Source organism: Phodopus roborovskii, unplaced genomic scaffold (genome assembly GCF_943737965.1).
Source record: "Phodopus roborovskii unplaced genomic scaffold, PHOROB, whole genome shotgun sequence".
Classification (NCBI taxonomy): Eukaryota; Metazoa; Chordata; class Mammalia; order Rodentia; family Cricetidae; genus Phodopus; species Phodopus roborovskii.
Window position 1 is genome coordinate 12,286,021 of NW_026126482.1, and position 24,026 is coordinate 12,310,046.

General features: G+C 46.2%; 1 protein-coding gene across 3 annotated transcripts; it reads left to right on the plus strand.

Moving 5' to 3' along the window:
- The first annotated feature begins 995 nt into the window (after window positions 1-995).
- On the plus strand, window positions 996-14,579 carry LOC127229244 (F-box/WD repeat-containing protein 12). 3 transcript variants are annotated; one of them, XR_007835121.1, is made up of 11 exons: window positions 996-1,140; window positions 4,079-4,116; window positions 5,725-5,885; window positions 6,247-6,365; window positions 8,140-8,349; window positions 9,642-9,800; window positions 11,231-11,441; window positions 11,843-12,018; window positions 12,100-12,227; window positions 12,317-12,441; window positions 13,070-13,528. XR_007835121.1 is itself a non-coding variant. In XM_051194296.1 (11 exons), the coding sequence occupies exons 1-10, from the start codon at window positions 1,051-1,053 to the stop codon at window positions 13,176-13,178; spliced, it is 1,401 nt and encodes a 466-aa protein (XP_051050253.1). In that variant the 5' UTR covers window positions 997-1,050; the 3' UTR covers window positions 13,179-13,187; window positions 14,530-14,579. The 3 variants fall into 3 exon arrangements, 2 of the variants coding, with proteins under 2 accessions (XP_051050253.1, XP_051050252.1); XM_051194296.1 differs by lacking the exon at window positions 12,317-12,441 and adding an exon at window positions 14,530-14,579 and having other exon boundaries at window positions 997-1,140; window positions 13,070-13,187; XM_051194295.1 differs by lacking the exon at window positions 12,317-12,441 and having other exon boundaries at window positions 997-1,140.
- The last annotated feature ends 9,447 nt before the right edge of the window (window positions 14,580-24,026 follow it).

Below are 24,026 nucleotides of genomic sequence, written 5' to 3' on the forward strand. Positions count from 1 at the left end.
GATGGGTCAAACAAACTTGTTTAGAAGAGTAAAAACATGCAGCTTGTTGTCTCCCGTAAACAACAGCTTCCAGCATTTCAGGAACTCTCTGTCCTTGGGCAAGGGACTTGCAGATCAGAGGCATTTTTCTTTCATGGACCTCCTAGGCATAGTAATTGAAACTTAAAGTGTAACTTTGGCTCTCACACTCCCTGGGGAAATGTCTTCACCTGCACATCAGTGGCAGTAATGGTTGTCGATAGCCAAGGATGGGAGTATGGACTTGTTGTTGCCCTGGCAATGGTTCGGCAGCTCCAGCTGTCCCTCCATCCCTAGAGGAGTAGAAAAGAATTCGTTATAGACACACAGTACTCAATATTTTCGCTCCTCTAAGGCTAAATTTATTTGTTTCTAAGCTTTGTGGTGGTGCTGCTGGTGGTGGTGTATATGTGTGCCTGCATATGTGCGTGCGTGTGTGCATGGGTGTGTGTGTGTGTGTGTGTGTGTGTGTGTGTGTGTGTGTGTGTGTGTGTGTGGTTTTGTGAGACAGCATTTCTCTGTGCAGCTTGGCTGTCCTGAAACTAGCTCTGTACACCAGGCTCAAGAGATCTGCCTTGCCTCTGCCTCCCAAGTGCTGGTATTAAAGGTGTGTGCCAACCTCACAGGGCTTGTGAGTGGTTTTAACAGCAGCTATAAGTTGTGGTAAATAGCAGAGAAAGCAACTGATTATAATAGAAGATGCATGCTTCCTCCTCTTTGTCCTACCTTTTTCTGGAAAAGACCGAATGCACATGTGCTGGCATGGATGGTAATAAAAACAATACAGAATCGCATACACGGAGGAGGCTGAAGTAAGGACCGGACAAGGACAAAAGCTTATTTTAGGGGAAGAGGCAGAGAAACCCAAGGTCAAGACCAGTGGTATCCAAAAGCCAAGTGTTGCCTGGGCTAGGGCAGGATCAGGGAAAGGCGAGCCCGGGAGCGGAAGTAACAAGCACAAATTCCGCACGTGGGCGGGATTGTCTAGCCCTGGCGGAAGAGAGGCTGCTGGGCTGGGGCGTGGCGAGCAGGATGGCGGCACAGCTTGGTCCGCACGAGCTGCTGCACGTCTTCTCCTTCCTGGAGGCCCGGGACCTGCTGCGCGCTGCGCAGGTGAACAAGGTGAGGTTTGGCGGAGTCGCCCCACCGCCGCGCTCCCGGGTGTCCCCTCCAGGGATTGGCTTTGCCATGGGCTCCCTCCCTTGTCCGGTGGCCTGGGGTGGCGCCTCTTCACCACTTACCCCTTGCCTTCTTGACCGCGCCCCTGTCCTGCTTGTCATGTGCTCTATCTATGCCCTGCTGTGCGCTTCCTCTCAGGGACTCAATACAAAAGACAAAAATCAGTATTAGTGTAAGGTATTGAACTGTGACAGAAAAGATGCTAAACTATCTTCAGTGCTTATCCCAAGTACCCAGTGCATGCCTTGAATTTTAGTGTCTTCCTTACGTTAATTAGTGTTCATAAGGTTAGACAAATTCTTGCCTGAACAAAGCACTTAGATACGCGATTTCAACCCAGTTCAGTTTACCTACAGAAAGATACCAATACTGTTCATTCAGATGTTGTCAGCTTTGCGTCAGACTTCATCAAAGGACCCAGAGTTGACATCTGGCAGTGAGGCTGAAGGTCCTAGACCTGAGTGTATGGATAGGGGTCACCTAATTTTTTTCTTTTGTAGTTCTGGGGAATACACCAAGGACCTTGCTAGCCATGCACTGGACCAGCCTGTCTGCCACTGTTGGCTTTTAAACCTGCTGTAGTGTGACCGTGTCTCTAACCACTTCTTTCCATTGCTACACTGTAACACTTCTTGGGGACTGCATCTTGTTCCTATCTGTTGCCAAAACGTTGTGAGCCTGAGAACTTACCTCATATGGCCACTGTTTGTAAATGTGTTGTCTTATGTAAATGTGTTGTCTTCTACACTTTGTCCCTACCACGCTCTGGAGAGAAAATAGAGGCCATGACTGTCAGCCTACGACAGCTGTTTGACATCTTGGTTTATCAGTTGCGATGGCTAAAGTTATGTTTTAAGCTTAAATTACCGTGCTTAGATCTCTATAGACAGAACTGCCTCTAACCTGTAAGCTCCACTTTTGCCCAAGGACAGGTAACTTCCTGAAGTGCTGGGGGCTGATGTTCATGTGAGATAACAAGTCACGTGTTTTCAATGCCGTAAACAAGGTTGGTTGACCCAGCTTCACAGGATGTGTTTGATCACACGTGGGCAGGAAGTATGTTAGGATGTATGCTTGCCCCTTATTGGACACAGGAGGGAAGTGCGTAGCCTTGTGGGGCCTGGCTTTAGAAGCTCCTGTCTATTGTAATCCAGTGCCATTCTCTGGGAATTCCAGGTATGGTCCTGGCCAGTGTCCATCATCCTGGCCAGTATTTGATAAAGCTTGCTTTAAATTTGGCTCAAAAATTGTGGTAGTGGCCTTATTCCTGCCTTGTGGGATTTTACCACAATCACCTAATGAATGAGTAAATGATCTCTTCCTCTGAAAAGGAATGGGTTAGTTAATGTAACACATTACACAGAAGGCCACTTTTGCCTCTTATTTATTTATTTTTTTTAAGTAAAAAGGCATTTTATTAAAGTCTTGTCCCAATTTCTATCCCATGCCCCAGGTCCCTCTAAAAATGACAGAAGTAGGGTGTACTGTAGGTGGCTAAGGACCTGGCAGAGTTTGGGAACACCTGGGCAAATTTGGTTTCCTATATGGAACCAGTGTGGTCCAGTGCTAAATTTAGAAGCAGAATATAAGCAAAAGTGCCCAGTTACCAGCACGAGGTCCTGGTGGGGAGGGAAGACGAGGCCCTCACCTTCCCCAGGCACTTCTCAGCCCAGAGAGCACACAGGTCCGAGTCTGCGAGGACAGTTTTAAGTAAGTCTAGGAAACTACTGAGTTTCACTCCCGTGTTTATGGTCAAGAAACCGAGTATCACAAGGTGACATCTCTGAGGTGATGGGGAGTCACATGCAGGGCTTGAGTCCCCAGCTGTTTCTCCATAGTAGGCTGGCACAGTTTAGAGACAGAGTTGAAAGAGAAGTTCCTTCTGCCCTTTGGTATTGCCAACTTTTCGTGGTTACAATGTACTTGTAAGTTAAATAAATAAGGTCAGTAATCTTGAAGATGGCTAGCATTTGTTTGGTAAAGCACACCACACGTTACATTTTCTATTTGAGAACTGACATCCCAGTTGGCTTTCAATGGGAACATGCTTAGATCTTTGCTTGCTTTGATTTTGCAAAATTACATCATTACTGGATGAAAAGACTTCTTTTTTTCTTTTTTAATTTTTTTGAGTTAGAGTCTCAATTCAGGCTGGCCTTGAGCTAGCTATGCAGCCGAGGATGACTTTAAACCCCTCATCACCCTGCTTCCACCTCCCAAGTGCTCTGATTACAGTCATGCAACAGCACACTCAGGCATCCTAGGCATCTTGCAGATACCTCTGCAGAGAGACGTGAGAGCGTAGTATCTGCCCTGGAAGACTGTTGTCATTGGACCATGTGACATCCCTAAGACATCTGAAGTCATTTCCAGTTCACAGCAAGCAGCGAGATCTTACTTAAACACAGCTTGGCCTCAGTACTCTCCCCCATTGAAAATGTTCAAGTAGCTGTCAGTATTTTTACATGGAGACGTTTAGGAGTAGCAGAAGCCACCCAGTCAGCTCCTTTTCCTCGTTCTTCAACCAAAGCCTCATGCTCTAACTGAGGCAAATTACTAAACTGTCCTTTTCATAATTATGAGTAGTCATTTGTACACCTAGTGTGTTTCCTTACACTGCTCTAGAACAACTGTCCACTACTTGATTAGTTATTGTTTCTCTGAGCCCCTAGGCCCTGACTCATCAATCCCCATTGAGTCTCTTCCTTTTCATCATTTGGTGGGTTTTAATTATCTGTTGTTTTTAATGCACCAGGTTGAGCCATGTTGAATGCAGAAACTGGGTTGGTTTTGTTCTTTGTCCCCTCCGTGGGCTTTGGCAAGCTAGGCGCTTAATACATATTGACTGACCAGGTACTGTCTTTCTGTGTCCTTATTCTAGGTCTGGAATGAGGTATCAATGACCAGGGAACTGTGGAGGTAAGTGAAGGAAGAGCACGGGTGCTGGAATTGGAAGCATGTGCCAACATGCCCAACTCAGACTACTTCTAACAGTACAACAGCATAAGAAGCTAAGATTGTATAAAATGAAAAGAATCACTATTGAAAACAGAAATATTTAAAACATTAAATTTTAAAGCCCCTCTAATTTATTCCTCTGTGGAACCTGTTGTCTTTTGTTTTATACTAAGATAAAACTAACAGCCCTCTCCTACCTCTGGCTGAATGTAGGGCCCTTAACAGGTAGGCGTTAGATTTTCACTCTTAATGGAGAACAACTGTTCAAGTGTGAAGCTTCCTCACAGCTGGGAGGGAGTCTTTGCTCTTATGTAGGATGACAGTGGCACCCTGGAATTCCTGGTTATTTCAAGGTTATCTTATCATACTCCATTTTCAGCATCATAGAGCACTGTTCTGTTGGTTGCTCTGTAGTAGCTTTATAACTAATATTGATTAGAAAAACAATCCCAGTCAGTTTTGAAGCAGACCTCCATTGGGATCCATTCTTCTATCTACTCTTTGGAGAACTGACTTGTAAGTAGTCATAGGTAATTTAGGTAAAGGTAGGTCTTGCCCAGTATGTGACTCCAAGAAATTGTCTGAATGGATGAACTGACTGTTGCAGCTGCTGATGTATCAAACTCTTAAGTTATGATCTTTGAGTCAACCACTAACAAGTAACTAAAAAATATGGTGGAGGAAATGACAAAGAAATTGAAACGGCACGTATGACCGTACTTAACACAAAATATGATAGTAGTTAAATGAGGGGGGTAAGACAAGAAAGCATTAAAATAACAAAGATATGATTACACAACCTAATGAAAAGGCAGAGATAGATAAAATTGACAAAGGAAAAAAATAGTCCAACTTAATGCTATACACATGAGATATACTTAGCTTGCTTTGTTTTTGTTACAGGATTTGGAGATCAAATCCACTAAGCCCCAGTGTGCATGCTTGGCAAGCACTCTACAATTGAGTTGTGTCCCCGGCTCTGAGACACACTTTGGATTAAAAGACATAGATATGTTGACAGTAAGAATGTGGAAGAAGATATACATGCAAACAGCGATGAAAAAAGCTGAATGACCGATAACATCAGGCAGAGTAGACTGAGATCAGACATGTAAATTAGTATGTTATCTAATGATAAATAGATGAGCCTAAGGAGGAGATATGGCCCTGTATATGTCCCTGGCAACAGGTAACAAAACGTGCCAAGGAACTGAATGGGCAAATGGACAGTGTGACACAAACAGTTGGAGACTTACAAAAGCAGGTTCCTGAATGCCAGCTGTCTATTTAGGCTCTGTGTCCCCAGGTGTAGGTTGATGGTGAGTACCTTCTCCCGAGGGCTACCTTTCTGAAGGCAGTTTGTCACATAAAAAGTACAGCGTGGTTGACATGTCACCATTCATTAGCCCCGCCCTGTTTGACACAGGAGAAAGTTGAGGACTCATTAGGGACAGTGAGTTATCCAGGGTTTCAAAGCCAGAAAGAGGTAAGGCCAGAATTCAGAGCTACATCACCTGGCTTCAGAAACCAGACTGCTGTATCCTGCCTAAGCTTGCCTCTGTTTTTCAGGCAGCTGTGTCTGAGACGATGGGCCTCCTGCAATTCCTTCCCAGTGGTCCTGGGCACGCAGACATGGAGGCAGTACTATTTCTGCCGGTCTGAACTGGAGTTCCGCGTGGAAGCTGGGAGGCCACGGGACTTCATCAGCAAAGCTATTTCTGGGCACGAAGGTATGAGTGTAGTAGCCATGCTCCACTGCCCACCCCTCTTCTGGTCAAATCTCAGGGAGTCTTGGCATCTCAGCTAATGTGGGTCTTGCTGGATGCTGTGTTATCTGTGCTGTGTCATGGGAGGAAGGAATGGGTGTCACCTCCTTTTCAGAGTGGACTGAAAAACTCAAATAGGACAAGCCAGGCCTCTGGTTATAACTGGGTTCTGCTCTAGGGAAAGCTCACCCTTTGGCTGCCTGGGTATGAATTACTCCCGTCTCTTTCGTGTACCCTAAGCAAGCACTCATTGTGTCCTGAAACTGGAGAAGAGGAACAGTTGTGTACCATATCTGAGTCTATCTGTGCGTGTGCTGTCTTCCAGGGAAGATAGATCAGCTGGCCTACATCTCACCCCACGAGTACCGCTTTGATGAAATGGCAAGGTCTGTGGTTTGCACTGTGTCTTCAGACTGTACCGTGCGTGCCTGGGATCTTCATCAGGTGACCTGTCCCCTGGGGAGGGAAGGGTCCCTACTATGTCTTTGATTTGATCATCTTAATGCAGAGTAGGAGCCCCAGTTTGAAGATGAGAAATGTGAGCTCTGCCATCAGCTGTCACCAGGAGGACATTCTAATAGCAAACATGGGTGGAGGAGGGGCTTATGAAATTTGAATGTAACCTATCTCACGTGACACATGGTCAGCTTCCTCTTGGACCAAACTTTGCCAGTGGTGGTGGGGGTTGTTATACCCTGTGCCTGGAATGACAGCTGTTTTACCATTTCTCACATTTACTGCAAGCCGCTTAGTCATGAGCCTCCATGCTGGAACTCACGCTGCCCAACCAGGCAGTTTTGCAAGATGACAGCTTTTGGTCATCCCCAAGTGTGAACATCAAACTGGACAGCTGCCCTAGAATTTTAAACTTTGTTAGGCTGGTGCAGATGTAAAAACAGAAGACTTTTAAAGTGGTTTTTGTTTGTTTGTTTGTTTGTTTGCTTTGAGACAGGATCTCACTCTGTAACCCAAGCTAGCCTAGAACTGGCAGGCTGCTCCTTCTGCCTCATGGATGTGCACACACACACGTACACACATGGAGTGCCTTGCTGTTTGGGCCACAACTAGACCATAAATATTTTACTCCTCTTAGGCCAGAATCTCTGTCATAACTAACTACTTAACTCTGCTGCTGTGACCCCAAAGGAGCTACAGACAGTGTATAAACAGGAGAGAATAGCATTCTCTAATAATGCATGATTTCATTAAATAGTCTGTTTTAAAACCAAATACAAAAATACTCAGCAGCCCGTGTGGCTGCAGGCAGGCCATGGTGTAGCAGACCTTGAATTAGCACTCCATTTTTCCCAGCATGGGACACCTCAGGCTGCCAGTAGCCCTTCCCACCATCTGGCCTGGCTTCGCAGCCTTAGTGCTATCCATGAGCAGATCTTCAGCTGTAATTCCTTCCTTAAAGACTCACTGGTGCTGTGTTGCATCGAAACTTGCTTCCCAGTAGCACAGTATTTGCATGTGCTCTTTGGAGGAGACTGAGGGTTTGTGACCCACAGCTGGCTTCTTTGTGTGTTTTTGTGCCTTAAAACTCCTAAAACAAAAATGGGACTTTAGCTCAGTGGACAGCATTTACCTGGCATATATGAGGCTTGGGGTTCAATTCCTGGTTTATCATGGGGGCCTAATGTCACTTTAAATAACAATAAAAACCTAGTCAGTTCAAATTAACAAACAGTCTCTATCCCTTTCCCTAATCCTTCAAATTAGCTGTTAACAGTTTGGCTTTTCTCCTGCCTTTTTCTTTAACTTTTTGATACCAGGTTGGATTTTGCCGGCCTCGAACTTACAGCAATCTTCCTGCCCCTTCCTCCCTGACATTGGGATTGTAGGCCTGAGATACCATGCCTGGCTTATTTTGCTTGTTTTCATAATTCCCCTTCTTTCATACCCAGATACTGGATCCCCTATGCATTTTGTGATGGTTTGCTGCGTGTCTGTGAGGTCACAGGGGTCAGAAGAGGGTCTCAGATCCCCGAGAGCAGCCCAGGACCCCAGCTCATCAAATGGTATCAGCTCGGTTAACCTAATCTAGAAACTCCCTCTCACAGCACCGGGGATTTTTACCTGTGTTCCTGTGTGCCGTGCAGCCTGCTAGAGTGTGCCGTGCAACCTGCTAGAGTGTGCTGACTCATGAAAATAATGTGTAGCTATGAAATAAACGGGCCCCTAGGCCAGTCAGTTACGTTGATTTTGTCGTTGCCAGGGCACAGAGATCTGGTCCAGCCCTGTGCAGCCTGCTCCCCTGGTGACTCTGGTGGCCTACCCTCTGCTGCAGCTGGTTGTCACAGTGGACACACAGGGTTTGATCATCAGTTGGAAAGCGGATACAGGGTCCAAGTGGGCCTCCTTCTTCCTGCGGACCTCCTGCTCATCCATGGAGGCCTGTGGCCACCCAGAGGGCCCCTTCTTGATGGTGAGTGATCCCACTCTGGGGAGCCCCGCAGGGCCTAACCACCTCTTTGTCTAAGCCACTGTGGTGGGAGGATTCTGGATCCCTCTTCACGGCAGACCCTGCTTTCTGGCATTCCTCTCCTGTGGTGGGAACCTGCTCTGTGTTCTTGTGGTTTTATAGCCACACAGGCTTGCTTCCCTGTGTGCTGAAGTCTTTCTTCACTCATCCATTCTTACCAGGTTTTTATGGGGAACTTGACTCCTGACCATCAAGGGTGGGACTGTCAACCTTCACTGGGATTCCATTCCTGATGCTCCTGTTTTTCAGCTTGACGGTGTCTGTCCTTCCTGTTGCCTCTACAGCTGCCTTCAAGGGCTCTCACCCTGGGGTTGCAGCGGTTAAATGCAGGCTCCCTGACTTGGGTTTCCTCTCCGGAAGTTTCCCTCAAACCACAGTTCCTGGATAATGCCCCCTGCATCATACAGTGACATGATGAGTCTTTTAGAGCATTGACTGGGGAAATCACGCTGTCACCCACACCTGCAGCTGGATGTGAGGGTTGCGGGCTTGTCTTGAGAATAAGAAAGGTCACCATACAAGGACTGGCTTACTTTCAATAAGGCTTTAGCTTACACACACGCACGCACGCACAGAGCCGTGCTTGGAGCTGGTTGTCTTTCCGGTGCCCAGCTGTTGCTCTTCCTCCATGCTCTCAGCTGTTATCACTACCTTTGTGAGTTTGGAATGGCATCTAACTGTTCTGATTCTCACCCTTCACCAGGTCACAGGCAGGAGGCCCAGTCTGTATGGGACCTTACCCAAAAGTCTTGAAATGTTTATTTTTCTACATTAGGTGGGAATGTGCTTGAAATTAGTTTCCAGAGTTTGCTGGTTGTTTTTGTGAAACATTTTTTATATGCTAACTTTGACCTATTAATTCTATTTTTAGGCATCCCCTGAATGTATGCCTGCATGCGTGTAGTGTCAAGGCAGGAACACTCAGTGTAGCAATAACTGTAGTGACATTTGCACCCCTGGCAGATCTTCCCAACCCAGTACACATTTTCTTTTGACCTTTTAAATTGCCGTCAGTGTGAGAAGAATCGTAAATGTCTAACACATAGGCAGGCTGACTCTGTCATTGACTGGAAGGGCACTGGAGGGTCACATGCCAAGCTCCTGCAGGGGCCTAGGGCTCTGCTTGAAGACTTACATTGCTGTGGGCTGTGCCCACCCTTTGGCAGGGCAAGGGCAGGGCACAGCTCCTTCAGAAGACTGTGGTAATTGCTATTGTTACTTGCTTTCCGTTCCAGGTAGCCTGTGCTGACGGGAACCTCTATACTCTGACAGTGCCTCAGCTGCAAGTGATCTCCAAAGTGGCCACATTTCCTCGCACCTCTGTGAGCCTCGCGTGCTCACCTGACCAAAAGTGGGTGTCTGTGTTGGCAAAAGGGTCAGACTTAGGCCTAAAGGTCAGTGCCTGGGGAACACTGTCCCTGGTAAGCCTAATGCAGTGGGAGGTTGCTGTGGAGTATAAACATTTGCTTATGCTGTGGAACACTGGTTTAGTGTTGCAAAGATTCTTTTACATTGCATTTGTTTAACTCTGTGAAGCTGTGTTACTTTGTCTAATAAAGAGCTGACCGGCCAATAGCAAGACAGGAGAAAGTATAGGCAGAGCCAGCAGACAGAGAATAAAAAGGAGGAGACATCTGGCAAGAGAGGAGTTCAAGGAGCCAGAAAAGAAGGGGCCAGCCACACAGCCAGACATGGAATAAGAAGGAAAGAAAGGTATACAGAAATAGAGAAAGATAGAAACTCAGAGGCAAAAGGTAGATGGGACAATTTAAGTTAAGAAAAGCTAGCAAGAAACAAGCCAAGCTATGGCCAGGCATTCACAAGTAAGAATAAGCCTCCATGGCTTATTTGGGGAGCTGGGTGGCAGGCCCCACAAAGATTAAAAGAATTAAAAAAAAAAAAAAAAAAAAAAAAAAAAAACCCCACCAACACCCACAGGATGTGGCTAAAGAGCCTGGACCCTGAGACTGCAAGCCACAGGTTCTTCGACCACCATCAGAGGTCCAAGCCCTGTGACCAGGCAGGAGTGTGCCTCTCTTCCTGGAAGCCCAGCCCCTGCCTGTCTCTGCTCTGTGCTATGATCTGGCAGGACCAGCTCTCTGCTGGGGAGGGAAAAGTCAGCTCTGGACAAGTTTGGGCTTGGGCATCTCCACCAGGATGCTCCTAAAGAGCTGGCTGGGGTGCTGAGGATGGTGTGAAGACAGTGGATCAGTGAGGCCCAGTGCGGGGGGGAGGGGGGGCGGGGGGAGGAGAGCACACGATGAGAGAGAGAGAGTGTGTGTGTGTGTGTGTGTGTGTTTGCGGGGGGGGGGGGAGGAGAGCACAGGATGAGAGAGAGAGAGTGTGTGTGTGTGTGTGTGTTTGCGGGGAGGGGGGGGAGGTCTGCTGTGCCTCTGGCACTGTGGTCAGGAAGGATGCCCTGCTAGTCACAAAGTTCTGACTGCGCCCTGGCTCATAGGCACAGAGATGTCTAGTCGTTTGCCAGAGGCGTGACCCTTACCGAATGCCAGATCTAAACTGAAAGCGAGACCACAGAAGTAAGAGCTAATGGGGCACGGCAAAAGACCTGGTAGCCATGGAAGCAACTCATTAGAGAATAGCAGTCAGTTAGGTACGAGGACATGGGATGCTGCAGCCCACAGTCCAGAAAGGGGACATTAAAATGACTTGGACTGCCCTGTAAGGCCCAGTGTAGAGGGTGTGGGTATGTGGGGAGCCAGCTGCTGAAGACAGTCCTGCCAGAGGCTGAAGTCAGCCAGGGCTGGAGGGCTTTGGGAGCTCTGGGTCCCTCGCCACTCTGTGACCGTGTGGGGTGCTTCCCCAGGTGTTCTTCACTCAGCCCTTGCTCCACCCGTTAGAAGACAGCTTTCCTGTCTCCACCACCCTCCCTGTCAGGCTGAGTTCCAAAGCCTGTTGGGCTCCCGCCGAGGCAGCCAGGCTGATGGTGATGCATAAAGATGAGAGTGGCGTGCACCTGGTCATCACTACCTTCATTTTAAAGGCCAGCGAGTCCAGGGACAGAGTGAGCATCCAGGGTAAGGTCCCCGTGCTGGCCACAGCCTGCAGTTTGGTGCTTTAGGACAGGCTCCTCATGGTTCCTCTAGGACATTTTCTCCTCCCTTTCGAGGACATAGGAACTGAGTATCCTGGAAACTTTACTGCGTGATTTCATGTACCGAGTGGTGGGTGCTTACGACTTGCTGCTCCCTGTGTAGTCCCGGGCTTCAGATGTAAATTCCGTGCCCATGGTCCCCTCCTGTGTGGGTGGCAGCACCCCAGCATTTTGCTGCTACTGGACTGGGATTTGGGGTCTGAACAATTGGCTCGGGAGCAGAGCTCTTCTAACTGCAAAGCCATGCAGTTCAGCAGACTGCATCCCTGGGTGAGGCACTTATCCCGGCCTGAAAAGCAACCTGTGTGTTTTTATTCTCCCAAGCACAACAGCTGGCCAGCTTCCCCCTGCCGGGCACTATGACTCCTCACCTCATGCAGGGCCACGGCTCCCACGTGATCCTGCTGGCCTCCATGTCAGAGCTGGTGCTCTTCAACATACACGGCCTGCAGCTGGTGGCCTTCCAGGACCACCAGAGGCCCATCACGTCCATGTGGGTGGTGAGTGTAGCACCTCCTGCCCAAGACATGCTTTCCACTCTTGGGAATCCACAGCCATGCCTCATTTGACTTCATTTCAAGGACCCTAACCATGTCATCACCTCTTCCTTGGACCTGTCCTTGCGTGTCTATTTGTGGGATAAGAAGAATACGTGCCCTGTCCTCAAGAGCTGTTATCATCTGCTTGGAGGATCTCACAGATGGGCCAGGTAAATGTCTGTTCTCCTGCCCTGTGTCCGTAAAGTGGTAAAGCAGTTGGTTTTCTTTCTTTTGGAACAAGTCTTGTTGTGTTGCCCAGGCTGGCCTTGAACTTCCTGTGTCAAGTGGTCCTCCCACCTCCTTCTCCTGAATAGCTGAGACCAGATGTGCACATCACATCTGTTCAAAGGAATGATTCTAAAGGAAATATTGGAGAGAGTCCGTGTAAGTCCAGCCTCATTAACTGGGTCTCAGGATGAGCCACTGTGAACATCATGTTTCTTTTTCTGCTACCAAAACAAAAAGCCACAAAGCTGATTTCCAGCTCTCACTGTGCGCTGTATGCTGTCTCCTACACTGTGCAAAGCCAGCCTGTGTTAGCATTACCCACGCTTTGCAAATGAAATGGCTGAGAGATTTAGATGTTTTGTGCATAATCCACAGAGAACATGTGGCCAAACCAGGGTTAGACCTTGAAAAGGCCTTGTGAAAAACAGTCAGTCCTGGGAGCTCTTGTGGGCACACCACCTTTGACCACCATGGGTTCCTTGTAAATTCTGGTAGAGATGCACTTAGTATAATGAAGGCACATCTGGGCCACTGCCCCTTGTGTTTCTCAGCACATTAGAATCATTGAGATTCTGGCAGCACTGCCAGGAGGGACCTGACACAGTCCACCCACTGAAGAATGGGTTAGCATTTCCCATCGAAGCCCAGAGGACACGGGTGGGTGGCAGTGGGCTGGAGAGGGTCGTGAAGGTGAGGCTGGGCTCCGTTCTCATGTGAAAGCTTTTCTATGTAAGCACTTGCTTTTATCCCAAGTTAATGCCTGGCATGTCCTTCTGCTTTGCAGTGGATTTACCCACGTGAAAAGTGACGGCGTGAGCATTGCTGGGATTGAAGCCAGAAGCAATGGAACAAGCATTCTGAGGTCATATTGCTTCAAAGTTCAGCTGAACTAGACTCTGCCAGTAAGAGATGCTCTTGCTCTGTGTGCATGCAAACTCCTTACCAAACACGTTGTCAACTTTGGGAAATGAGCTGGTAAGGTGACTCCTGTACGATCACAGTGAGCCAGCATTCTCTATTGTCTTGTGTTTCGTTGTCTAACTCAGAAAGACAAAGGCGAGTAAGTGGCCATCTTCAACTGGTCTTCCAGTGCTAAGCAACGGGCCTAAGGCTTCTCAGATTGCTGGTCACAGACGGAGTGGACTGTGGTAGTGCTAGAGAACCCGGTTGCTCACAGTGGCAGAGCTGCATCAGAGTTGCTCTTGTTATCCATGCTGTTATAATTAAAATATCTTTATCTGCCTGCGCTGTGTTATGTACTGTAGACACACATTCATACATACACATTGCTGTCATTGAGATGAATTCTGGGAGACCCTTTTAGAAACTCAGGGGTACCAACAAAGCAGAATGAAGATCAGAGCTTTTAGAGTTGGTCATCATGGGAGTCCAGGCTGGGTTAGTTAGTGAATTATAAAGAGTCTCTGCTCACAGTCACCCACCAAAACCAAAAATGGAACTTGGTAGAAGTCAAGAGAGGAAGTCAAGAAGTCGAAGAGAAGGCTGGAGAACTAGGGTGGAGTAAGCTAGAAAGGCAGTAGGACACTCAGTTCTGACTGTCTGTGCCCTTAGCATTCCCTCAGGTCTGTCCTCTGCTCCCAGTGAGCAGGTAGGTACCAGCGCCTCCATGGAAAACACTTCCCAGCTGGTCCTGAGGGAGATTCAGAGTGTTATGTGTGTGCATACATATGTATGTCCATGCTTTTGTGATACACTGTCTTGGGGTCACAGGTCCACATAGAAAGGAGATACCTGTTTCCTTCAGCTTCAGGAGGTACCTCCAACTAAGACTCACATAATGGGGATTTTTGTAACTTGAGGAATTTTTCCTGTTTGAGGAGTGAAGACAGGAGTTGTAGACTGCTTTGCCTCATATCTGAATGCAGCCTTTAGTGACAATGCTCAGATACTGTAGATGACCATGGTCATGTAGGACACAGATGATGATAATGCCATAAGAGTGCTTGCCCTTCTATGCTGACCCAGCCCTGCCCTTTGCTGGCCCTGATATAGCTGGCTCTGCCCCTCACTGGATGCTGCAGCAAGAGAGCTGGTTCCCCTGCACATGGGAGTGATGGCCCCACCCCTCCCCATGGGTAGGGGAGAGCTGATCCTGATGGCATGGGTATGGGAGCCCCTTGCCTGAGTGGGGCAGCCTCAGTGGCCTGGACTGGCCAGTTCAATTACCACCCAGGCCTACAGCTATTCCTTGGGTTGGTCCACCCTAACATCTACCCTGTCTAGGACCTGCTGGAGCTTGTGAGGGGGCTGGTCCTGTGGACCGATAACTGCAGGATCTCCATGATTCAGTGCGGCTGCAAGAGATCTAAGAGGAGTTTCAGTGAGGATCCAGTGATGATGGTGTACCAGAAAGCAGAGGCCTTGAGCCAAACCAGTGACTCGTTGCAATGAATTTGCAAGCAAATCAATGATTGGACAAAAGGGTATGCTGTGTGGTACTCCTTGGCTCCCAATGCCATGAAGAGGTGTTAGAGAGAGGGAGAAAGATGGAGGAGCAAAGAGATGTTGTTGTTTGTTTTTCTTTGTTTTGGTTTGATTTTTATTTAAATTTTCACTTGGGGAACCACTGCAAAGTGGGGGAAGGATATGAAGGGACTGGGAGGTGGGAGGTACATGATGTGAAATTCCCAAATATTCAATAAAGAAGTTATGTTAAAGCAAAACAAAGAGCCCCTGCCCTTGAAGCTGTCAGTGGACAAGTCCTTACCTAGCTCCACTACAGACTCATGGCCTGATGATGAGGATAAGCAGGACTGAGCCATTGCAAGATGGCAGTGGGGAAGAGGATGGAGACCAAGGAGAAACAGACCAACAGATACAAATGCCACAGCCCAGCAAGAAAGGGAATGGTCTTGTTCCGAAGATGATGGGAAGTTTCAAGTCAGCCAACATGCTGGTGTTTTCTGCTGGAGACCTCGTGGGCATGTTCCATTTACAGGTCCTCTTATGGGCAGCATCCTCAGGACACAGCAGTTCTGTTACATTCCTTCCTTGGGAAAGTGTCAGCTCTGACATTAAGGTGATGCAAGGGTGAGCCTGGTGGCCCCACCCAAGAACACACACAGCAGCTCTAGAGCTGAGAGCCAGCTTTGTAAGGGAAGTTATAGTGGGGCAGGAGGCTCAGGTACCAAGGTTAACAGTTAATCTTGCTGAAGGTATGTGAACACTAGTCTTGGCTGTAGCACTCTGGGTCCCAGAAGAAGCCCTATAAATTATGCTGCACTCTGGAGTCCCCCTGTTCCACGTTCTGACACTTCCTTTTATGGCCATCAGTGGGCACAAGTGCCACTTGGGGCAAGAGGCCCACAGACAAACACGTAAAGCTGTGTGGGCCTTCCTTCTGCAAACCAAGTTAGAAACAAACCAAGGAGTCAAGCCTGGCGGGGCAGGCTTATGACCTCTGCCACTCTGCAAGTTCAGCCTAGTCTACCAAGTGCGTTAAGGTCAGTCTGAGCAACTTAGACCGTCTCAAACCAAAAGATAAAATGAGGGCTGGAGGCTGCAGGCGGGTGTCGTTGGGTGCTGCAAAGCTCTTGCCTAATGTGTGAGGCCCTGGGCTCAGGCCCTGGTACTATGAAAATAATGAAAGAACTATATAAGCCTAAGTATTACCTAAAGGTGATAATATACACAGGATTTTTCAGAAACATATACAAGTTATAAGGACATCGAACTCTTCTGTGTTTTAGAAACCTTAGCAAATCATTAGAATTACTAAGCCAAACTCTGCAACCCTGGCAGAAGCAACCCATATATGGAAGTCAGTCAGCGTGCCAGCGACTAGACTCACAGGGACAGTAGAGGCTACAGGTGAAAAACAAAGACTTTCTGCAAGGACACGTCATCATTCCATGCTCCCAGGTAGAATACTGAGCGAAGGCACTCTTGTAGAAGCAAGAGTTAGAGAATGGAGTAGAGCTTCCCTGGGAGTTATAAAGGAGAAACCAACTTGGGTAATAAAGATTAGAATCAATGCATGCAGCAGGATAAAAGGTCAAGACAGAACATGGGGATCCTAGATGCACTGCAGGTGAGGTCAAGTGGTGTATGTGGAACAAAGCTAGAGATGTTTTCCCAGCGAGTGAAGACAGGCCCCCCCCACATTATCATTCCTCAAATGGAAAAAGCCAAAAGGAAAATTACAGACAAATTACAACAGTGGCACCAAAGCAGGGCTATGCATAACTCCTGACAGAAGCCCTAATCTGTGCCCCCCCCATCTTTTTATCTTATAAAGGAAGCACACTTTTGTTTACTGGGTATCATAACATCAGAAGACTTGTTTATATATAGTGTGTTTTTATACAAAGGTATGCCTTTAGAACTGTTATGGAATGAACAAGGAACTTGTGTGGGGACAAGAATTTCTGATTGCTCACATGAACAACAACCTGGAAAACAGAGCCAAATTCGCTGATTTTCAATAGAAAGTGACACAAGAGTGCATTGGTGTGGAGCAAAGTGTGACATCACCCCACCCAGAGCCACTGTCACCCCAGCACATGCGCTGCTAGCTAGACATGCCCTCCCTTTAAAGCTCCGGAGACCTCCGGAGGGCAGTCAACACAAACCACTGGTGAAGCCAAGTAAAATTTGAATTCCCAAGTGTTTGGAGTCCAAATTTATTTTGCTAGATGCCACACACAGCATGGAATTTCTCCTTAGGTCCCCATTTTTTTAAATATAAGATGGGAGTCTCATTGCCCAGGTTTGCCTAGAACTCTCCATCCTCCTGGACCGTCTCACATCCACCACCTGGGTGTGGGGTTACAGACGTGAGAAGCTTACACTGCCTGACCAAAATGCAAACTTTTTATATACCAAAAGGTCCCGTAAAGTTAAAAAGCACGCTGTAACTCAATCCCCAAAGAAGCTAAGAGACATAGAGTTACGGATACAATGAAGAGGTCCCTTTACTCCAAGTATTAGTGTGGACAGTTAGAATCTAGCCATCTGGGGAGGTTGCTTGGTGGGGTGACTCGGACCGTCCTCAGTCTGAGTGCCCTAGTTGAGGTAACGTTCCTTAAAAGCCACTTTGGAGTATAAAACTTTAGAGACACCCTGTGAAGTACCTGTCCCCAAGTAACCTCCATCCTATTCCCACCATGAACAAGCAATAACAAGCAATCTTCATCCTTGCTGTTCATAGTTTCCTGCTGAGCCACTGACAGTTTTCAGGTCATACTTTGAAAACCTGCATTCCACAAAATTTGAAAATTCAAAGGAAATGGACAAATCTCTGGATAACTATCACTTACCAAAATTAAATCAAGAACAAACAACTTAAATAGACCTAGTACCCGCAATGAAATAGAAGCAGTCATTGAAAGCCTTCCAACCAAAAAAAGCCCAGGGCCAGATGGCTTCAGTGCAGAATTCTACCAGACATTCAAGGAAGAACTAATACGAATACTCCTCAAATTGTTCCACACAATAGAATTAGAAGGTTCATTGCCAAACTCTTTTTACGAGGCCACAATAACCTTGGTACCCAAGCCTCACAAAGACACAACTAAGAAAGAAAACTACAGACCAATATCCCTGATGAACATCGATGCAAAAATACTCAATAAAATACTGGCAAACCGAATTCAAGAATACATCAGAGAAATCATCCACCATGACCAAGTAGGCTTCATCCCTGGATTGCAGGGATAGTTTAACATACAAAAAAAAAAAAAAAAAAAAAAAAAAATCTATCAACGTGATCCACCATATAAACAAACTGAAAAAGAAAAACCATATGATCATGTCCCTAGATGCTGAAAAAGCCTTTGACAAAATTCAACACCCTTTCACGATAAAGGTCTTGGAGAGATCAGGGATAACAGGAATATACCTAAACATAATAAAAGCAACATACAGCAAATCAACAGTCAACATAAAACTGAATGGAGAGAAGCTTAAGGCAATTCCTCTAAAATCAGGAACAAGACAAGGCTGCCATCTGTCTCCATATCTCTTCAATATTATACTTGAAGTTCTAGCTAAAGACAACAAAAGGAGATCAAGGGGATCCAAATTGGAAAGGAAGAAGTCAAACTTTCTCTATTTGCAGATGATATGATAGTTTACATAAGTGACCCAATTAACTCTATGAGGGAACTCCTACAGCTGATAAACATTAAAATCCCACCACAATTATTCACTGACCTTGAAAGGATAATGATCAACTTTATATGGAAAAACAAAAGACCCAGGATAGCCAAAAACAACCCTGTACAATAGAAGAACTTCAGGAAGCATCACCATCCCTGACTTTAAGCTCTACTACAGAGCTATAGTTCTGAAAACAGCCTGATATTGGCACAAAAATAGACAGGTAGATCAATGGAATCGAATTGAAAATCCTGATATTAACCCACACACCTATGAACACCTGATTTTCGACAAAACAGCTAAAAGAATACAATGGGACGAGGACAGCGTCTTCAACAAATGGTTTTGGCACAATTGGATGATGGTGTGTAGAAGACTGCAGATAGACCCAAGTCTGTCACCATGCACAAAACTCAAGTCCAAATGAATCAAAGACCTCAACATCAATCCAGCCACACTGAACCTCTTAGAAGAGAAAGTAGGAGGTACTTGAACAAATTGGTATAGGACACCGCTTCCTGAACATAACTCCAGGAGCACAGACACTGAGATCAACAATTAATAAACCTCTTCAAACTGAGAAGCTTCTGTAAGGCAAAGGACACAGTGGATAAGACCAAACGGCAGCCCATAGACTGGGAAAAGATTTTCACCAATCCTACATCCAACAAAGGGCTAATCTCCAAAATATACAAAGAACTCAAGAAACTAGTCTACAAAACACCAAATAACCCTGTTAAAAAATGGGGTATAGAACTGAAGAAAGAATTCTCAATAGAGGAAATCAAAAAGGCTGAAAGACACTTAAGAAAGTGCTCAACATCCTTAGCTATCAGGGAAATGCAAATCAAAACAAGTTTGAGATACCATCTTACTCCTGCCAGAATGGCTAAAATTAGAAATACCAATGACAACTCATGCAGGAGAGGATGTGGAGAAAGGGGAACACTCCTCCACTGCTGGTGGGAGTGCAAACTCATACAGCCATTTTTGAGATCAGTATGGCGGTTCCTCAGGAAAATGGGAATTAGTTTACCACAGGACCTGGCAATCCCCCTCTTAGGCATATACCCAAAGGATCCACATCAATGCAACAAAGACATCTGCTCAACTATGTTCATAGCAGCATTATTTTTAATAGCAAGAATCTGGAAGCAAACTAGATGCCCCTCTACTGAAGAATGGATAAAGAAGATGTGGCACATCTATACAATGGAATACTACTCTGCAGAAAAAAATAATGGAATCTTGAAATTCGCAGGCAAGTGATGGCACTTGAAGAAACCATCCTGAATGAGGTAACCCAGTCACAAAAAGAGGAACATGGTATGTACTCACTCATATATGGATTTTAGACCTAGAGCAAAGGATCACCAGCCTATAATTCACACCACCAGAGGAACTAGGGTACAAGGTGTATTCTAAGAGAGTCATATAAAGTCCCTCACAGAAAGGGGAAGGGACAAGTCCCCCAGAGCACAGGGGAAGTGGGGGGGGCAGTGAATGGAGAGAGAAGTAGGAGAAGGAGAGGGGGAGGAGAGGAAAGTACGTGTGACTAGGAAGATTGAGTCAGGGGAGGAATAGGAGAGAGAGAGCGGACATAAAAAACATAAAAGAGGGAGCCATCATTGGTTTGAAGAGAAAACTGAACCTAAAGAAAGGTCGAGAGACCTACAAGATTGCTGCCAACTAACAATTTGAGCAACCATGGAAAGGCTACCATAAATGCCCTTCCCGGATAGTGAGATCAACAACTAACTTATCCACGGAGCCCTCATCCAATACCTGTTGGAAACAGAAGCAAACACCCATACCTAAACACTGAGTCGAACTAGAATCCAGATGCAGAGGGAGAGGACAAGACCAGGTTGAGAAACACATAGAGACAGCTTACCTGAACAAGGGGGAGCTAACAGGCCCCCAGACTGATAGCTGGGAATCCAGCATGGGACTGACTCAGGCCCCCTGAATATGGGTCTCAGCCAGAAGGACTGAGCAGTCTAAGGGACCTCAGACAGTGGAGTCAGGATGTATTCCTGGTGCACAAAAGAACCTTGCGATCACATCCCCCATGGAGGGATACTGTCTTAACCTAGAGACAGGAGAGAAGTCCTAGTCCCTACCTCAAATGACTTGACAGATTTACATGACCCCACCTGGATGGCATTGCCCTACATGTGGAATTGGGGTGGGGGATGGGAAGGGAGGGTGGTCAGGGTGCATGTGAGGGGGCAGAGAGCGTAAGAGGGAGGGAGGCAGGGAGAGGGAACTGGGATCAACATGTAAAATAATAAATTAAATTTAAAACAAAAAAAGAAAGAAAAAGAGAGTAAGTAAGAAAGCTGAATTTGTTTTATAAGCATCTGCCCTCTTGGGATCAATCCAGTCTCCTGAGTGATGCCCACTCCCTTGAGACCACTCTCATTCAGGAGCATCAGGTCTCTAAATATAGCCCCATCTCTTCTTCTAGACCCACCAAGTCATCACCACCTCAACACTGCTGTGCAGGAGACCGATTCTAGCACATGCGCCTTTGGGAGCGATCCTCAAACCACATCAAAACCACGGCATAGCCTTCACAACCATGAGCCTTGATCTGACTCTGAAAGTTGCAGATATAGCAGGTACTATCAGATACTATCACAAAATAATGGAAGACTACCAACGGCAAATGGAATGAGATTTTAAAAGTCTTGACTCTGGACACTGTCTGGATAATGTGCAACCACAGTTTGGCTGCACCACCTTTCAATTGATGATAAATTAGGGGACCTCCAACATCAATACTGTGATTCTGTGATTTCTAGTAATCATGCTGGAAACCACATACAGTTTTCATGGACAAAGAGCTCTGGTGTTGCCTCCCACAGCCAAGTGGCCACCTGCATTGCCCCCTTTCTCTTCTTCCTCCCAGAAAAGTTCCTGGGCCCTGATATGGACTTAGACTCTGAGGCCTTGTATGTCGACTCATCTTGTAGGACCAGCAGCTCTCTGACCAATGCTATGTGGAGAGGTATCCTCAGGTGCTACCCTCACACAGGTGCTCCATTACAGATGTGCAATAAACCATCGCCAGATGGACAGTGCCCCCACCCTATCAGAATAGTCAGCTTCCCTCTGCTGGCCATATGTGACCTCCAACTTTAGTCTCTACTGTGTTACTCTGCCCTTTCCTACATACGAGAAATTGCCCCTCTTATAGGATCTTACACACACACACACACACACACACACACACACACACACACACACCTACCTCACAGAAGATAGACAATAATCAAAGGTCAGTGGCAAAGCTGACCTAGAGAGAAATGTATTGGTATAGTGATGAAAGCATCCTCTGCAGGGCTAGCCCTGGAGCGTTATGGCTATAAGCCTGACTGTGAGGACAGATAGCCTTACAAGGCAGTAGCCATGTTACACTGTAACAGCTAGCCATTATTATGTTACAAATTTGGCAATTTCCATCTTTTTTTAAATAACTTGTCTTCCCTATGGGGAACCCATGTGTGAATGTCTTATAGTCAAGGATCCAATTTGGTACACAACTAAATTACTTTTTTTTTTTTTTAACAAATGCAGAGGTTATCTGCAAAATCCTATCCCAATGCCCATAAAATCTCACCAATACTTCTAGCTAGTGGCAGGTAACAAAGACTCAATCACCAACACATCCCAATGTAAGCAAGGACTATACAAATGCTCAGCACACCATGACAAGTCAGTCTTCACTGGATACCCATAGCTCTCCATTGGCCATCCTTCCCTCACCCAGAGAAAGCTAGACATTCAACAGAGACAGTGCTCCATCAAACGTAAGACACACCTCACACAAATATGTGGGAAATAGGAGGCTGAGCCTGTAACCAATTGAGGTGCCCTAGAGGCCGATAACAGTCACTAAAATATCACATGCTCTGATTCCTACCACTTAGAACTGCACTGCTCCATGCATTTACCTTCACGGGGACACCGAGAATACAGGTGGCAAGGGCAGCCCCGGGGTCCGGAGTGAGAATCAAACAGCCTCACTTACTTAGCTCGAGGTTTCACCCATCTAACCCTGGACAGCATTTTCTGTATTCATTTTTTGTTTGAAATTCCAGTGGGATTTTACCAAGCAGACGAACTCCACTCTAACAGTTCACACACATCAACTCCACGAGAGCCAACCCGCCGCAGTGCACAGTCTCTCCAGCAGCACTTGCTTTCAGGAGTCACTCACTTGTAGGACAGCAAGCTCAGTGTGCATATGATTCACCACACAATGGCGAACAGCACCACACACACCCATATCCATGTTTCCCTGAACCCACATGCAAGGTATGTTACCTACATACAAAGGCTGGGACTTTGCATGGAACCTTTGTGTACTCCAGGGATCATGGTTTCAAATGATGAGTACTAGCATTTGCTAATTAGCTATGTACCTGTTGACATATCTTACTATATTTTGTCCTAATATTTAAAGAAATTATTGTTGATATTAATATTTTAAGTGTGTGTGTGTGTGTGTGTGTATGTGTATACACATATGGGTATATAATCACAAGTTTAGGTGCTTGTGTAGGTCAGAGGCATCAGATCCACTGCAGCTAGAGTTACAGATGGTTGTGAGCTGCCTGACATGAATGGGAACTTGGGTTCTCTGGAAGAACAACAGGTGTTATTAACCACTGAACAATCCATCCAGTCCTGGCCCTGAGTTTTACCAATAGCTAAGAATGTGTTTTTGAAGGGCCTCAGACTCACATAAGAGTATTTTATCATATTCTCCTGGCTTTTTCCTACGAAGTAGGCCAAATAGTTCAAACAGGCTTTGAAAGTCTGTCTTGTATTGGGAATGGTGGCTTACATCTGTAAAACCAGGAGATGGAGTCAGAAGGAATGTCATAAATGAGGGGCCAGCCTGAGCTATAATATATATGAGTTGCAAGCCAGCCTGGTTGCAAGATGAGATATCTCAACTCCAACCCCAACAAAAAACCCCATACTACCACCACTGAAAGCAAACCCTAGCTTGTAAACTGTAAAATTATAAGTTTTCAAAGTGTTTTTAGCATTGGCTTTAAACCTGGGCATCAGAAAATAGCCTACGATGTATATTACAAGTTAGCATGGGAGTGGGTTATTACATAAGTAAATCTACTATGTGTAACGAGTAAAGTTTTTCCTGCCAACCTGGGCCCAGAGCCGCACCAGCACCAATTAACACACAGACACGCTGTATTTGATATAATGCTGTTGGCCAGGTACTTGTTTCTTATTGGCTAGTTCTGTCTTAATTATTAACCCATTTCTATTAATCTAAGTATTTCCACGTGGTCTAATCTTACCTGAGAGAGAGGCTGGCGTTCACTCTCTCCAGTCTCTCCATGTTGATTCCTCCTTACTCCTTCCTTGAATCCTCCTTATCTCCTAGTCCCACCTATCTTGCTTTCCTATTGGCCAACAATGCTTTATTCATTAACCAGTATGAGAAACATATTTATAGAATGACATCGCCCATCAACAATGGCCCCTGAATATTGGCCGCAATGTTATGTACTTCTGAAAAAGCTGAGGAGAGGCTCTTAGCTTAAAATCAGTTGATACAAAGCAGACAAAACATATTTTCTGTT